General features: G+C 44.2%; 1 protein-coding gene across 1 annotated transcript; it reads right to left on the minus strand.

Moving 5' to 3' along the window:
- Positions 1-576: 576 nt before the first annotated feature.
- bmp16 (bone morphogenetic protein 16) lies at positions 577-11,465 on the minus strand. The gene is made up of 3 exons (XM_033632301.2): positions 10,934-11,465; positions 4,848-5,224; positions 577-3,146 (listed from the first exon to the last, which is right to left on the minus strand). The coding sequence occupies exons 2-3, from the start codon at positions 5,215-5,217 to the stop codon at positions 2,065-2,067; spliced, it is 1,452 nt and encodes a 483-aa protein (XP_033488192.2). The 5' UTR covers positions 5,218-5,224; positions 10,934-11,465; the 3' UTR covers positions 577-2,064.
- Positions 11,466-17,001: the final 5,536 nt, after the last annotated feature.

Raw genomic sequence — 17,001 nt, forward strand, 5'->3', positions numbered from 1 at the left:
AGAGCGAGAAAAGAGTGATGCAAGTCTGGATAAAAGAGTCTTGGATATAATAGAGAGGATGGGCTGGGTGAGGATTTTTTATTTTGATTGTTCATGTTCTGATGCAGTCAGTAGCATCCCAGTTACTGCAGCTGCTTTGTTGATTGTCATTGGGTGACATACACTGCATCTGTCTGCTCTCCTCAGGCACACCAAATCACTCTCTGTCCTCTCACAGGTTGTGTGCGTCACTCACCTGTAAGATGCAGTGAGCTGGTCCATCTGGTGGTGGCTGCAGAGGGCAGGATCCTCTCTTCCCTCCATCTACATTTCCTCTCTGTCTTTCCACCTCCATGTGTGATATCTGGGATCAGAAACACTGTTCACAGGTGGTGGTGTGAAGTGATACAGTGGTTCACTGTTTTTTGCAATTAAACCTCACAGCTGTTTTGATGTCATTTGAAGCTACATGGTAATAATTCCACTGTAGACTGAAGTATAAAAGCTTCTTTCATGCACTCAGGACCCAGGAGAAGAAAGTGACTTGCACAAAGGAGAGAATATTTGATGCAAAAGAAAAGTCACGTGACATCTGTGCTGTTTGCTCTGTTTATTAGAGGTATATTGTCAAACATTTTACAAGCTGTTGCTTAAATGTTTCCATTTAGAGAGAAAAATGCAACACTGAAAAACAATTACTAAGCTCAGCAGAGAACACTTTTAAAGCCCCTGTTTGAAAGGCACTAAAGTCCCAGTTTTAATGTCAGTCCTCCTTTTTTCTTGACACATGCAGACACAACTAGCAAAGACACCTGTTGTTACACATTTCAGTAGCTACAATACACACAGCTTTCAATTGACTTGTTAGTTGAGCTCTTAAAGGCAACACCACTTATGTCTGCTATCATGTGAAGGACACCGAAATGTGTGCGATGATAAAGGTGGGAGGTCGAAGTAAGACAGACTGCTGATTCAATACACTGAATATTTGTACGGATGTAAAGCTACCATAACTTACTTCATGTGGACGGCAGGCTTTCTGTTTGCTGTATGCTCTGTTGAGTGCACGTATCTTAAATATTTTCAAGATTAAATACACCATATTGCTGCTATTTAAATACATAATGTGTCTTTTTAAGTTAGAATCGCCATTCAGTGGAATTATGTATAATCACAAGACAACCATCACTTGGATTTTCTTCACGTCTGCAAAAGAAATGTACAAAAAAAAGTCTCTTTTTTTAAATAATAGTGATAGTAGTACATTCAAACAATAGCATAATAGTTCCTCAGCATTATTGTTGTGGTTTTAAATAGCTTGTGATGTAGGGGTGCTTGTGAGGGGACGGTCTGTTGTTATGTTAATGTTCATAAAAACAGATGCACCCTACTTCTTGGGTCAAATACTGCAGAAACAACACTCACATAAAGTTTAGATGCTAGTGCCATCGTCGTATTGCTAATGCTGATGATCATCAGGAGGTCCATCAGGAAGTTTTTTCAGGAGCTTAAACTGTGTTTCCAGGAGTGCCTACTCTGAATATTTACCATTTGGCTGCTAAACACATGTGCGTGTGCCTGTCGGACAGTTGTGTGAGAGTGAGATGAGTGGCAAACATTGGAATATAGAATAGACACCTTCTGATGTTAAAGCGCTAGTTTCTGTTGGTTGATGGTGTAAACAGCTGCATCATCGCTAAATGGGAAAAAATGAAAAGTCATTGCTGGCAGTTTACCTGTGTTGACCTTATTTCTGTTCCTCTACCTTATTGTCTATTCATTTATCCTGTCATGTGGCAGATTACGTCTGTTCCTCTCTCATTTTCTTTCTGTGCCTGACCCTTTTTCTTGCTCCTGATAATGAAGATTTAGCTGCTATAGCCATTCCCTTATCTCCCTCCTCTCCATTCATACCTTCCTACGCTGCTACATTTGTCTCTATCAGTCACCAGGTCTGTTTGCAGTTAGGTTGCTCCCACAGTCTTGTCTTTCCACCATCTGCCTTTTCATGCTTCTGTCTTTCTCCTATTCCCTCGATGCTCCTCTGTCCACGCCTGGCTTTCTCTTGGTGAGTCCTCCAGCCCACTATCGGCAGCCGCAGCCCTCCACCACCATGTCCTGGTAATTCTTCAGCACCACTCGGTCTTGAGGGTCCAGGTAGAGCAGGGCGATGGGGCTGAGGGAGGTGGGGACACAGCAGGCCCGGGGCACAGCTCCGTTCACAGAGTTTACCAAAGTTTGCACCATGGCGTGGCTAGAGGAGTTCATGTGGTCGGCCAGAGGAAAGCGACACTCTCCCAGGCAGAAGAAGGCGTCGTAGCCGCTAGGTGCAATGATCCACTTGTGCCAGCCCACATCGTTGAAATCTACATACAGAGGATGACGGCGGCATCTGTTGCGGGACAGGCGTTTCAGTTTTGCAGCACGACCACCATTTCTTTTCACCCTTCCACGTTCGCTCCAACTGACCCCTCCTTTATCACCCCCCCAGCCCGGTATTGTGTACGCCTTTTTTCTACCCCTTATCGATGTTTGGTCTCTATTGCGGCCCTTGCTGCTGCTCCTGGCCCTCTCTTTTGTCCCTCTCATTTTTCTCCCTCTCATTCTCTGGGCTCCACCGGTGGGTCTCTTGCCATGTTTAACTAAGGGCTCTCCACGCCCGTCATGACTGTAAGTCACCAAAAGAGGTCTTTCCTGGGCCCAGCTGTGCTCGTCCTGACCCACAGACCTGCATACCCTCAGATGTCCCTGTTTGTGTTTCTCTGCCTCCTCCTCGCCTGCAGCCGAGGGGAGGCTTTGCTCAGGGAGCGAGGTGGTGTTGTTCTCAGGTCTGACCTCCAGGAGGAAGCCCAGACTGCCAGTCTCAGCAAGGGCCTTCTGGAGGAGCTCTGCACTCAGGCTAAAAGCTTCCCAGAAACCACTTGTTTTGTGGCTTTGGAGGCCAGTGGTGAGTAACCTTGTCTCCAGCAGGGTGGGCTCAGGGTCCTCATGGTGCTCAGTGAGGTATAGGTTTAGTCTGTGGGCCCCAGGACCCAGGGAGGCTCTGTCACTGCGGAGGAGCCGCAGCTCAGCGGAGAGCACCCTCTCATCCTGAGGGATGGAGGAAACATTGAAGGAGATGTGCACCCTCTTGTGATCCTCTGCTTTGGAACTGTCCTCAAGGGGCTCTACGAGAACAAGAGATAAGGGGGAACAAGATTGTGGTTTAAACTTACTTAGATATGATATATGATCTTTCTTGAATGATATCAAAACCAGGAGAATAATCTACCAATATCAGCAAATAAGATACCAAAGTATAACAGGTAGTATATGACACTGTTAGCTCCAACTTTTTGCTCTTTGCTAGAAGTGACTGAGTAAACTGAACCACTATAACCAGTGATTTGTACCTACATGTGTTGGTACTCTTGGTGCACTTGGCTTGCAGTTTGTGCTTGTGTGAAGTATTGTATGTACTTTTGTAATTTTATTTTTGTCTCCTCTTCTTTTACTTTTATAATTGTACACTCTATTTATTGTATTTGTATCAAAGGCTGGATTAGTGACAATACATTGACTACAGAATTGCATTTTCTTGTCAAGAACTGTTTAATTTGAAAGGGTCAGCCGTTCCCACATCAGCATGCACTGAGTGATTCAAAATTTGCTGCAAGGACACTGTGTCAAAATCAAGTTTAAGGAGTTCCTGGCCCTGGCACAACAAGTCGACAGTCGGCCGTTAATCAATGTCAGGCCGTCAGTGAGTGTCTGTAGCCCTAGTTTTGGCAGTGTGTCCCGCACCGATGACAGTTGGCCTTTGTCGGCCCTTCTCGGCTAATTTATGGCTGATTTAGCATGTTGATTCTGCGTCACAGACGCAGTTCAGTCACAAGAAGAGAGACAGAAGTGAGGAAAGCCAACAAACAGCTAAAGTCAAGAGGGTGTGAGATCAAACTTGTTTCTTGTTTTATTAGGTAAGATTATTTCTGAGCAGAAACGGTTCGTAACGGTTTGTGTTATTATTCACTAGCGCACAGAAAATATAATTCGTTCTTTCAGCATCAAGTTGTGTTGTTAATGTGTTAACTGGCTAACTAGCATCTTGAATCTGTCCTGTGGGTCTTATGGTTTCTCTTTTTGAATGACCAATACAGACTAGTTTTTTCCAGAGACAGGATTATTTCCTCTCACCCAGGTGCACATGCTTGTTGGCTTTTGTCTTTGGTGTTTGCGGTTAATTGTGCAGGTTTTTGGCCGAGACACAGCCGACTTGATGCAATGCTAGTTTGTTGATGTCAGTTTGGCAGGTCTGGGCCTTTAGTTTACTCTCCCCTCAAAATGCATTCTCCTGTCCTAATAATTTTGTGTTTAATCAAATTAAACTACAAACTAATGAAAGAGAAGACATATTCCAGAAGTGGTAGCACTAGAGGTAATTGGAACTTGGAGGCGACTGACACAGGGTGGTAGGTGGGGGATCAGCAGGGGCCCAACAGCACATGTTTGCTCTGATCAGAACTGCAGTGCAGAGTCCAAAACAAACTTCCCCTCAGTTGATCTGAGTATGCTGTCTCACACATGTTTTGAAAAATGACTTTAGGGTTGTGACAGCCCATCTTATCTAAGAGCACACAGATGGATCTTACTCAGTGTTTAGATTGTTAAACAGTGAGTCACAACAAACATCTGCAACTGTCATAAATAAGATCTTTAAACTTTGTCTGTGGCTAATAAATGAATCCCACAAGAGTGTATGAGCAGCTTCCCTGGAGCAAAAGTTCAAAGGCCAAACTCAACTTTAACAATTACTTTATATCTTTGAATCAAAGTTTACATCCGGTAAAATAGGATGGCAGCATGGCGTCATGTTGTGCCAGTGAGCTTACCATTGTGGTGAAAGCTGCGTACGGTGTTAGCCTTCTGGATGTGCTGGCTGGGGAAGCTAAATGAAGGGTCCTCCAGTAGATGGTACTGCTGCTGATGAAAGCGATATAGATCTAGAAGGTACCCGGGAACCGGCACGCCAGGACGAGGGTCAGGCTTCGACTGCAGGCCGAGCCGGCTCAGGAGGAGATTCTGGATGGTCTGAGCCAGACTGGGATCCAAGAGGAGGGAACCAGCTGGTGGGTGCGACAAGGAGGAAGGCACAGGAGCCACCCTGCCATGGTCGATGTTACTGGTGTCTCCACCCTGGCGACCAGACGAGGCTTGAGGTAGCAGCAGGACCATGAGGAGCAGGAGGTTAGCAGGGAACATGGTGGACCTGGAGGGAGACAGGGATGTGAGGAGAGACGATGGGAGGACAGATATGGTGGAGAAAAGAAGGGAGGAAGCGATAAATAAAAGACATTATAGAAGCAATCTAAGCCTCAAAAGACAAATTTGTGAAGGCCGATTGTGCGACGTTTTTTTTTAATTCATTTTAAATTCAAGTGTTTTGAATTTCATGTTCAAACACAATATGAAATTTGCAAAAGAGATAGCTGCTCTGGGATGCTCAGGACTCTGTATATCATGCTTATGTCTTCTCCTTCCTGGACACACTAGTTTCTCATTAGTCCTCAGCCTTCATGTGGCATATGTTCAAGAAATTTACTGTCCACATATCCACATGAAGTTGTTTGCTTGTTACTTCTGGCTGCAGAAACAGTGCCACTTTGTTTCTTCTCTGTTAATTTATAGCGAGCTTCTTGCCCCTAAGGCCCATATATCTCCTAGGACACCTAAGCAGGAGTAATTAAACCGTCTCTATCTGTAATTTAATCATGCTGTGTATCTGTGTGTGAAGGGGATCACAGCGCTGTGTATGAAAGACATAGAGCATTCATCAGAGACTGCAGACTCAAGTGACATGTAGAGACGAGTCACAATGACAGATAGCTAGATTTCTCTTCTCCTCCCTTTTCAAATCATTGGAGTATATGTGCATTAAAACATCCAGAAGATTATTTAACGTTGTCTGCATGAGTCAAGAAGATGGAAAGCTCTTCATTTAAAAGCCTAACTAAATTATCCCTTAAACTACAAGTGCAGAATATAGACAAACCCTCACCAAACCCTCTCAAGGTTAAATACTGCATTTAGAATTTGGGTGCTGGGAAATTTCTTTTGTTCCCATCTGGATGTTCAAAAGCATTACATTGCCCTTCTCAATGGCATTGGACTTTTGCAGGCCAGGAAGATAATTGATCTAATAGAAGAACATGGACATACCTTGACATTGATGTATATTGCCAAAGGGAAAGAAAAGAGCTTTGTCTGTATGTAGAATATGTGGGAAGTCACAATTTTAAATGATTTTAACTATGAGCACTAACTAGTTTCCTTCGGAGGTTGTGGATATGCAATATATTGACATGAAATTTCAAGTGAAATATATAATTTAAGCTAGTAACGAATCCTGATGTAAAGTTTGCCAGTGTGTGCAAAGGTGTCTGCCACATAACTGTATGTACTGTACACTTGTTGCATGGTTGTGTGTCAAACGCAATGGCCTGTTTCACAGCTTCAATCTGCAGAAAACTCTGAAAATGTAAATTAAGGAGACAGAAGAGATGGACGATCAGATTTCATTAGTGGTTTGTGCAAAAAACAGATCACAGAATTCCCACACGTTCTTATCTCAGGTTGTCAAATACCAATGAAGTGTTGTGACCCCAGGCGTCTTGTAGCGACGCCCAGGCCGCACAGCTGATGTTTTGAAATGGTCACATTTAGGTATAATAAGTATGTTTATGGGAGACGGCAGTGTGCAATGACGGTACATAAATTGCGTAACATTACACTAAAACAACACTGACTTTTGCTCTGACACTGGACATGAACTGTGGTCTCCTGGCTGAAAGTCCAGTTTTGTTTGACCCATCCACCCCCTTTTCCCACCCACCCTACGCAGACATTCTCACTCTTTATACCACATGCGTTGCTCTCAGTGTTAAGTACTGCCGCAGATGGGTTTACACTGGAGTAAGCTGATGGCCCTGTGCGTCTCAAGACACTAAAGTCTGCCTTACATGTTGATATCACATGCCAAGGGTCGTGGCAAAGTGGCGGCATTTGAAGCTCTGGAAATGAGAGTGGGCTGAGAATACATGATAACAGTGGTGTGGCCTTTTGTTGAAAAAGCCAACATGCAGTTTAGCTGTGCATGCACTGATAATGCCGTGCTGCCAGCAATCCGTGGTTTGCTCTTTGGGTACTCTTGAACCTCTATTGGTTATCTTAAATATCTCTTGTATGGGTTCCTACATAGAAAGGATTATATGCACCTATGCAGAAGTGTCTTTTGAGCTTTTCCCACTGTACTGTTGTGTAATGAAGTCCCTGTCACAATGATGAGCTCCCCCTCTTCTCACATTAACACCAGCTCCTGCCTCATTCACTCATTGTTTTGATTACTGAAACAGAATTCTGACCAAAACCCCTCAGGTGCCTCCACGTTGCTTCTTTCGGTTTAACTCGACTCTGTTAACAGCCTCTTCCAGCCAACTCAAAACAAGTGATCAGCTTATCTCTCCCTCATTTCAGTGCGGGAACACGAACACAGACAGAGGGTCACACAATTACCACTGTGACCTGGCTAACACCCTGCACCTCTGTAGTGCAGGTGTTAATAATAACTGAGCCAGTAATTAGAAACCAGCAAGTTAACAGCCCTCTTGACCTGAAGAGGTCGAGGTGAGGTGTAAAAGGGTCGGAGCAAAGGAGTCAAACTGCAAATGAACTTAAGTGCAACATCATAGAGTAGAACAGAATTGAGTCATGCACCCACTGATGCCCAGGTTGACTGGTCACATAGAAATGATCCTCTTTCAAAAGACAGTGCACCTGTCTATCAAAGAAGAACTGCAAGATTTATCTCTTTCCTTGTCCGAGCACTGCACATCTCTCTCCTCAATCTCCTTATCTCATCTCTCTAAGGGACAGAGAATTGATTAAGCCCTCCACAGCGAGATAACAGAGGTGTTTATGGCCGAGCGAACACATAATGACACTGTAATGGCCGCTAATCTCACCACACTGTCAGAAAAAGGGTTAAAAGGAGGTCACAGGTGTGAAGGTGTGTATGTTTTTATGCATTGTGTGTTGCTCATGTGGTGTGTGGTTCAAAGGGCAGGCCTGGGAAAATAAGCCACGTCCAAGCGTGGGATTGTTGCTGGCTATCCATTAAGCTCTCGCAGCCACACCCAGGGCTGTTTCACCTGAGGCAACGAAGCAGAGGACAATTACAGATTAGACACTCTGCTGGACAGCCTCTCCCATATACTGTGGAGGCTTGTAAAGCAGATTAAGGATAACAACACCACCTCGCTCCTGTACTTTCCTCACCTACAAAACCACCCAGGTGACTCCGAGGTTCAAAGGTTCAGTCGTCACACAGCAGGGTGTGTCACAGGCTGCAGGAGGCAGAGAAACACGGACGAAAAGAAAGACAGAGACTTGCGAGCAGAGGCCAGGTCGCCCTACATCACTTTGACATACATACAGCCTCTCTCTTCTCCCTTTGTGTCTGTGTTGTGACTGGGTCTGTCTAATTTAAACCAGGCAAAGAGGATCCAGGCTTAATTTAGCATCTTCATGTGTCATGTGCTGGTGTTGACTCATTCCAGTTTGCTGAAAAAAACAGACATTTTCATGATTACACCCCCCCACCAGTTCCTGCTTTTATATCTGACTACCCCTGCTTCCCTGTACACTTTTTATTCTCTCTGGCAGGAATGTGGACTAATCCAATGTTCTTGGGGGATAAAGTAGAGAGCTGTATGATGAATGGGTCCCCGATAAGGTGAGATGAAGGGTTGAGGCCGCAGTAGCAGCAGCGCTCGTGCATCTCCCTGTATGCATGCATGCAGCTCAGTCTATTAGACATATTAGATTTGACCTGACCTCCTGTGCAGACAGTGGCGTGACCCTGGCGCGCGGCAGACGAGTGTCGTCGCCAGCCTGCCCCGTGCCTTTCTGAACTTGCTGATTAAAACCTCTGACCTCCGACATCCGTTCCGAACTCCTGCTTTTGTGGTGTTTCTATCTCGCTGCCTCTCTTTTTATCTGTTTATTTCAAACCCTGCTCCCTTTCCCCTTCCTCCTTCCTCTTTGCATTCCTCGAACTTTGTCCTTTTGCTTTGTGCTCTGTGCTGTCATACAATATGGAACTGCTTTTCTCCTCTCTGTTTCCTCCTCTTGTCTCTCTTGATTCATCCATCATAACTTTCTGATTTCCCCGTGTTCTTTCTTGTTGACAGTATCTGTTTTTCTGCTTCTCTGCCTCACCTTCCCCATTCCCTATCTCCCTCTCTCCCTTTCCTCCTCTCCCATTAGTGTTGCTCTTTTTTCCTAGGCCTTAAATGAATGGTGTTTTTGCGGAAGAGTGCGGCGGACTGCTGCCGGGGCCAGAGGGCCGGAGTGTCACCGCAGCCGGCTGATTTATCCACCGCCGCTGTCTTCATGTTACGCCTGGTCCCTCAACTTTCCCTTCCTGTTGTTCTTCCCGTGTTTCTTTTCCCAAATTCCTCCTCTCATTCTCCCTGATCCACCCCCCTCCCCTTCCAGCTCTTATTTTTCTATGCTGCCGTCTCATTCTTTCAGAACACGATACGTGCAGCGTACATGCCACAGGGTGAATTTTCTCTCTCTGAGCTTACTCACATACTCAAGAATATGTCATGTCAGACAGCCCCCTGAGCCCAAATGTGATGTACATAGGCACACCTGAGAACACTTCTGAGGATACATCTGTATTCACTGCCGCTCTTATTCCACTTGCAACTGTGCCATACAAACCGAGCATGCACGCCACAGTCTGTATAATTAACTGCGAGGTTATGACTGCACAACACTCCTCATGCTTAACTAGTCATTAATGCATGACTTTGAGCTGTGGAGTTAATCTAATGACGCCGGGGGCTGGGGTGAAAAATATCCAAAACAGTTGTGGATTTGTGGTTCTGCTCGTTGATGCGTGACAGATGAAATCATTAGAACAATATTCCAGGTAGGGTGCTGCGTGGTTTTATTGGACTCTATTAGAACAGCTCTGTAATTCATCCCAGCTGGACCGATTAGTTTGCTAATGACCCAGACGTCAAACAAACACATGCCCATGTTAAGAACAGTACAGGGCTTAAACACATGCTAACCGCCAGGCAGAGTGAGCACTAACACGTACGCACAAACACGCGCCAAGACGTGGAACTGTGGAGGAGGAGGGTTGTAAATATGTGAGAGCGAGTGGAAATAGATTTAGACACACACGCACATGCACACATGCTGGTGTGGTTTAACGGACGTTCAGGAGTGGAGTAGTCCCGGTGCTTCCCTGCTCTAACCCCACTGATCAGGTATCACGTCTACACACACTCACACTGTTTTGGCTTCATCAACCGGTTGCATTTACAACTTGTCTCTTTCATCCTCATGCTTCCTTTTTCTCCTCAGTTCCTCCTCTTTTGTCCCGGCCCTGGGATGCCCGGAGGTCTCAGTGTCACATGTGCATTGTGGTTAACAGGAGGCCCTGCTGAGGCACAACACTGCACAGGCATCAATGGAAACACTGACATATCTAACCCATGACTGCTGAAAGCTCAGAGACTGCCCTCGTTGTGCGTCTGACAGCTAAACCGATGTGAAATACAGAACAAAAACACGCCTCTGCTTTTCACATTAAAGCTGCCGAGCGTTAACACTGAGGGTCAATTCATTCTGTGTATGTTGCAGCGCTGGTGAGTTACGTTACGCTCTTTGAACTCATAATGGGCGCATTATTCCTGGACAAGATTTTGATTGAGCAACACAGTGTGCCAGCGGTGTATGCATGTGGAGTAGTGTGTGTGTGTGTGTGTGTGTGTGTGTTGTTCCCTAGAGTGACTAATGGCTTCAGCAGCACAGTTCCTGTGGCCTGTGGCTTGACAGACAGACAGATGTGTGTGTATATGTGTGTGCGTGTGTGTGTGTGTGAAAGGGATGTAGTACTCACGTCCAGGTGTGGTGGGATGTATGCAGAGTCCATGGTTTATCCTTGAGCTCCAGTGTTACGATCCCTCGGCTCTCGCTCCCGCTCCTTTGGACAGAATGGACAAAGTGGACTGTTTACCTCTTCTCTCTTTTACCTCTCTCAAGGTAACCAGTGTCTGTCCCTTCTATGTCTCCTATGTAAGTGGACAGTAGGTAATGCTGCTCTCTCCATGTTTTCCTCTCCCCTCTCTGCTCCCTCGCTCAGCTGCTCATCCTGTTGTCAGTGTCAGATAAGCAAACTCTTAAAAACATCCACCGGCTTCCCCTCTGCCTGCCTGACCTCTGCAAGTGGGCAACTCCCTTTCCCTGTTGCCTGCACTGATTGTTTAAAACACACTGGTGTCGCCGCGGTGCATATGGAAGCTGCAGGAGGAAAATGAGTTGTGTCTGTCTGTCAGTCTGTCTGTACTGTGCTGTATCACCGGCAACAACTCCCTCTAGTTCCTAAACCTCCTTACTATGTCTCTCTCCCTTCCTCTCCACTCTGTTCCTCCCTTTTGTATTCTCCTCCCCTTTTCCTCTCTCTCTCTTTTTCACTCGCTCTCCCACACACACACACACACACATATATACACCCTTTTTTTTTGCTTTTTTCCCTACGATATACTAAGTGCCCAGCTGGTAAACTCAGTTTAACTCTAATTGACTTTCCTGGCCACTAAGATCCTCCCAAAATGTGATGTCACTAAGACCGGCCCAAGCAAATTTACAGGCTGTTATCTCTGTCTCTCTCTCTCTCTCACACACACACACACACACACACACACACACACACGCAAATAACCATGATATTCTCTTTCTCACACATGCAGTCACACTAAAATCAAACCAAACACACTCAAACAGACGAGGATGCACTCCAGCACACATGCACACGACTGTTCCAGATAACCCCGAGGTCAGCACTCGGAAGTCAGACTGATTATTTTCCCACAATTCCTCCTTTAACAAACTCACCTGCTGCTTTCCATTGGCACCATTTTACGTTTTGGCCAACATGCTCGCAGACAATCGCGCCGACATTATAAATACAGGCCCCATGACACTGAATAAGAGCACACAGAGTCAGTTACAAGAGAAAGGTATGAATGGATGACTCATAACAGCTGCCATGAAGTCACCTCAGTTGAGTTTTGTGATTGGATGGAAGTAAATGTCGAGGTAAAAAAAAAAAAGAAAGAGCTGTACTTCACTACGGGTTGAAGCAAGGTGCATCCGTCCTTCCAGCACAGAGCGGGTGGCGGGGTGAATTTGTATTCATGGGGTGGGCCCATGAGAAAACGTCTCTTTAGGATGCATCGTCTCACATATTAGATCTCATCTGGAGAATCACTTGCCCACGTCCCTCTGCTCCTCCTCTCTGTCCCCTCCACTTGCTCTTCCCGTCCACTCTCGTACACACACAGAAAAAAAAAAACAAACTCATCCACAGACCTCATTCATCCCCGCGGCTGAGTAATTGTCCCAACGCAACTTTACACACAAACACACACACTCCCTCTGCTCTTGTAACAAACATTTTTCCTTTTGGATTTTTTTCCCCTGTCATTGATAGAACTGGGTTGTTGTCAGATTCGGCACAGTTTTGTAAATCATGTTGAAATGTGAGAAAAGAAATGACATAATGTGAGAAAATTATTTAACATTTGTACATTTTCACACATCATCCTCTCTGGTATAAATGGCAGAATAGAAACTGAACTTAATTTCACAGTCATATCAATAAATCATTTAGCTGGGAGTTGCAGTACAGAATGTGACCTTCATCAGGGGTTAAACTTTTACATCAGCAAACACCCACCATGAGTCCTTCAGTAAAGCACTGAACTCAACTTTACAACATATTCAAACCCCCAGCTGTCAAATAACATTGCTTGGTCAGTGGCCCTACACATCAGACTAGGTACCCCTCCAGTATCACTACTGGATGCTCAGGGACAACGTGTCAGTTTATGCTGGTTACATGCACTTTGTCTTTTTAAAATAAACTTATGTTTTCACAGGAAAGAATTTCTGCTCGTTAATGCATCATCTTTTTCAAATAACCTTTGAATGTAGGTAGAAAACTTCATCTTTAGTTTAACTTCCCTGGGCTTACACAACAAAAGTATGTGGATAAGTTTAGAAAAAACATCATGGTTTGGCTTAAAATAAGTAGTATTTTGTTAGTAACATAATATAACGTCACATTAAATATGGCACACACGTCGTGACATATGTCTCTAGTAAAGTATGCTACACATACAGGTACTACAATACTATGTTATCACTAAAATAACTCAATTGCAGGGACGTAAATGTAGACAGTGCGGGCAGTGCAGTTGAACTGAGGCCCACAGCGTCAGGGGGCCCAACAATGGGTTGGCCCTTGCAAGTGATTCAGGTTGCCACCTCAGAAAAATGCTTGTGTTCAAAGAAGAACTTATATGTTAATTTAAAAATGTTGCCATTTGCTATTAATTATTGAAAAGGCAAACTCCATCTTGTCATCGTTTTGATTGCTGGGTAATGTTTATGTCGTCCAGTGTCAAGTCTCTTTTTGATCATGTGATGAGACGATATGAAACATGGTTGCTAGTTTAGGTGCAAAACCTGGCACTAGGGCCCCTCATAACAGCCTGCACTGAAGCCCATTGTAACCTTACACCACTGCTCAATTGACTTTTGGTTTCGCACAGGAAACAAACAGCGGTCTCCCAGGTGAAAGTCTGAAGTTTGTTTGACCCATCCGACTCCTCGTCCACCTCATGGAGTTTCTTGCTCTTTATACTACGGCAGTTGCCCGGAGTGTCAAAAATGCTGGCACCCAGTGCGTCCCATACTGCTGCTAAAGGGTGCCTTTGTTCATCACTGTCTGACACTGAGGGCCACTGACCGAGCGTCAGTATTTGACGAGTCGGGAGTGCGGCCTGGTTGACAGTGAAGCCTGGCAGCCCCCTGAGTCTCACTCTCTGGGTGTTATCAGCCCCCAATGAACCCTCTGTTCATCCCCTCGGGCTCTTTTACTCCATTTAACCCCACCTCCATCTCTTTATTCTAATTAACTAATATGCTACCACAATCTTTTTTTTGTTAATTAACTGACCATTTCCTAAAAGCATACTATTAAGTTCTTAGATTGACTTCATACCATTCAGCCAGCTGTTGTTTTTAGTTAACTTTAGCATGCAGTGAAAATTCAAATTGTCCATTTACATCTCATTACAGTGACTATTAATAAGATGCCTCGTTTTTTGTTAAATGTTGTGAGTGTTTTCTAATACTGTTTTTCTTTGTCGTGCATTTAAGGAAACTCCAGTATTTGAGAGTCAAAACAATAACCTTGAAGATGAACATGGACACTCTTGAAGCATAGTTTAAATGTGCTGTTGTAGCTATAGGAGCTTCTTACAAACCCATCAAAGCACCACCGGGGTGAGTTTCACAATAACTATGGCCCTTGTTTGCAGCTGTATTACCATAACATAAAACAATAAAAGCACTGTTATGCTTGCAGTGATGGATTGCATAACTCAAGCAAGTTTAGTAACTTGAAATTGTTTCCCTGCATGAGTTGAACCCAGCAGCTGTCTGAAGGGTGATAAAATCTGTCATATTCAACATATAGTCAGCAGAAACGGAAAATATACACATACATTTTTAGAAAGCCTCTTAAACCTCACTGACCCACAGGTGGGAGGGTCATTATGAATTCATGTTGAGCAGCCAAACTTTAAACTCAAGTTTCCAGAGACATCAAATATGTCAGGGTAAATTTAGAGGAAACATGTTAAAATGATGCAGAAGACATTCAGAATATCTCCATTTGATGGGTTTGAATATTTTATTTAGTGTAACTGAAAACATGAAATCAAAAGCATGTGTTACTTTAAGACAATGTGGTCGCCTTTAAGATGATTTTACAAACTTTAAAGGGGACCTATGATACTTTTCCTTATTTTCTGTCACATAGTGTTACAGTGTTGGTTGTTTATATTAAAGGCACTGTATGTAAGAATGTGGCCAAAACGGTTACTGCACTCAAATTCAAAATACTGCCGCGAGTCATGTCCGCTCCCCCTCCCCTACAGATTCGAGGCATGCTGGAGACTGATTTGTTTGCCCACGGGTGGCTGCCGTGGCAGGGCCGCGTCGCAGTGTCCTTGATCTTCAGTTTTCCAGCCGATCCTTCAAGCAAGTCCGGCTTCTCTGCTGCTAACACTGCTGCCGGGATACAGCTGAGGAGCAGCCGGCTGCTAATGCTATGTACCGGGACACTGCTAATGGTGCTTGCCGTGCTGCTGTAGCTCAGTCGTAACTTTAACTGATGCTGAGACTCTACTGACTGTGTGACTGGTAGACCGCGGTGGGTGGCGCAACAGGTCAAAACACAAATTCAAAACATAAACATGATTTGCGGACCGTAAATTTTTTTTTAAATGCAAATATTCTGGCCAATTGTTGTCGGTGAGATCAGTATGTTATATGAACATTATTCCTTAGTCTCTGTGACATATTAGGAGGATTTTATGACTATTTGCTTTAGATTTCTTACATATAGCTCCTTTAAATGTGGCCAAAATTTCAAAAGTAATCCCTGTGACCAAAACCCTCAGGCTTCACACCACTCTGAATACTCTCTTTCTACTTTGGAGACAACCTGACATCGGCTCATGATTTCTTCGCTTGTCTTCTCCAGGCACGTTACTGCAAGAGTTTACATTATGTAGCTACACTGCTACATGTAGCTACATGCTAATATCAAGGAAACATGTAATCGTCGTTGCTAGTGTTGTTCATTTCTCCATGGTTTCACATCATATTCCTGTTGGAACATGTCCAGTTGTGAAGATTTGGTTTTTGAATTCTAACTTGTACTATACGCTCTATACTCCATTACACTTATTCCCCTGCTGCAAGGAGATTGCAGAGACACCAGCATTATTTTTTTGCGGGCATTATTATGATTGTCCAGTAATAACCCTAACCATGCCGCTTTGCTGTAATGACCTCTGTCATCAGCGTCTCAATGTGACAGTACTCGCCAATCACAACAGGTAGTAGCCTACTGGCCAATCACAGCAAAGTAGGACGGGACTAGACATAACATGCTTGGAAAAAAATAAAATAAATTGTGTGAGATGCCGAGATATGGAAGACCCAGAAACGATGACCATCTGAGCTCATTCTACAGCACAGGGTTGTATAACTGACTGCCATAGTTGCAGTTCCTTCATGCTACTCACAAAATAACAATATGGCAATCAAATAATATAATAATAAATTTCAACTGAAAACGTCTAATGCCTGATGTACATTCATAAAACTTTCTTTAAAAAAAATCTGGCTTGACATTTTTTACCAATAGGAGGTGCTACATAACACATTTTAAGGAAAAGTCACAGTCTTGGGGACTTAAATATATATCATTGAAACAAATTTACACACTTTAAAAACAAAATAACAAAAATTGACCTACAAACCAACAAATTTTACACATTTGCAATTTGTGTATAGCCTGGTAAGCCCATCCTGATGATGTTTTAGTGGGCGGGAGTACTCACTAATTTCTTCCGTTAGCGTAACATAACACCGGGGAACATCTTCATCACCAGCGGAGCCAACTGATAAATCAAGCTTTTGCCAAACCTACCTCGGAAGAACAGTGAAAAACGTCCTTTCCTCTGAGAAACTCTGTGAGTACCCACTCTTGTTCTTGCTAACTCTATTTCTGCACATTTTCTCTTATTGCTGTGTTTACTCTGTTAGGGAGCAGGAGATTACTGATCCACAAACTGCGGCCTGCATTTTACGTCATCAACTACGAAGCAGTCCTGGATTGGCTACGTTATCAACTATGGTGTGAATCCCTGATTGGCCCTGATTGGATTTTAATTTCTGGAAAGTGTCTGGGGTGGCTGTGGGGCCAGACTGATACAGAGAGAGAAGCAGAATGTTGAGCTCACATCATCAGGATGGTCTTATCATGTTACTTCTAGTAGACAGGCGCTAAATGGAGGAAAATGAAGTGTTTTTGAACATTAAAGCATG

This window comes from Epinephelus lanceolatus, chromosome 4, assembly GCF_041903045.1.
Source record: "Epinephelus lanceolatus isolate andai-2023 chromosome 4, ASM4190304v1, whole genome shotgun sequence".
Classification (NCBI taxonomy): Eukaryota; Metazoa; Chordata; class Actinopteri; order Perciformes; family Serranidae; genus Epinephelus; species Epinephelus lanceolatus.

Bases quoted from the DNA above. Each gene is read 5' to 3' on its own strand.
- bmp16 (XM_033632301.2), bottom strand. From the start codon at position 5,217: ATGTTCCCTGCTAACCTCCTGCTCCTCATGGTCCTGCTGCTACCTCAA. The intron at 3,147-4,847 runs GTAAGCTCACTG...TTGTTCTCGTAG, and splicing joins ACGCAGCTTTCACCACAATG to AGCCCCTTGAGGACAGTTCC.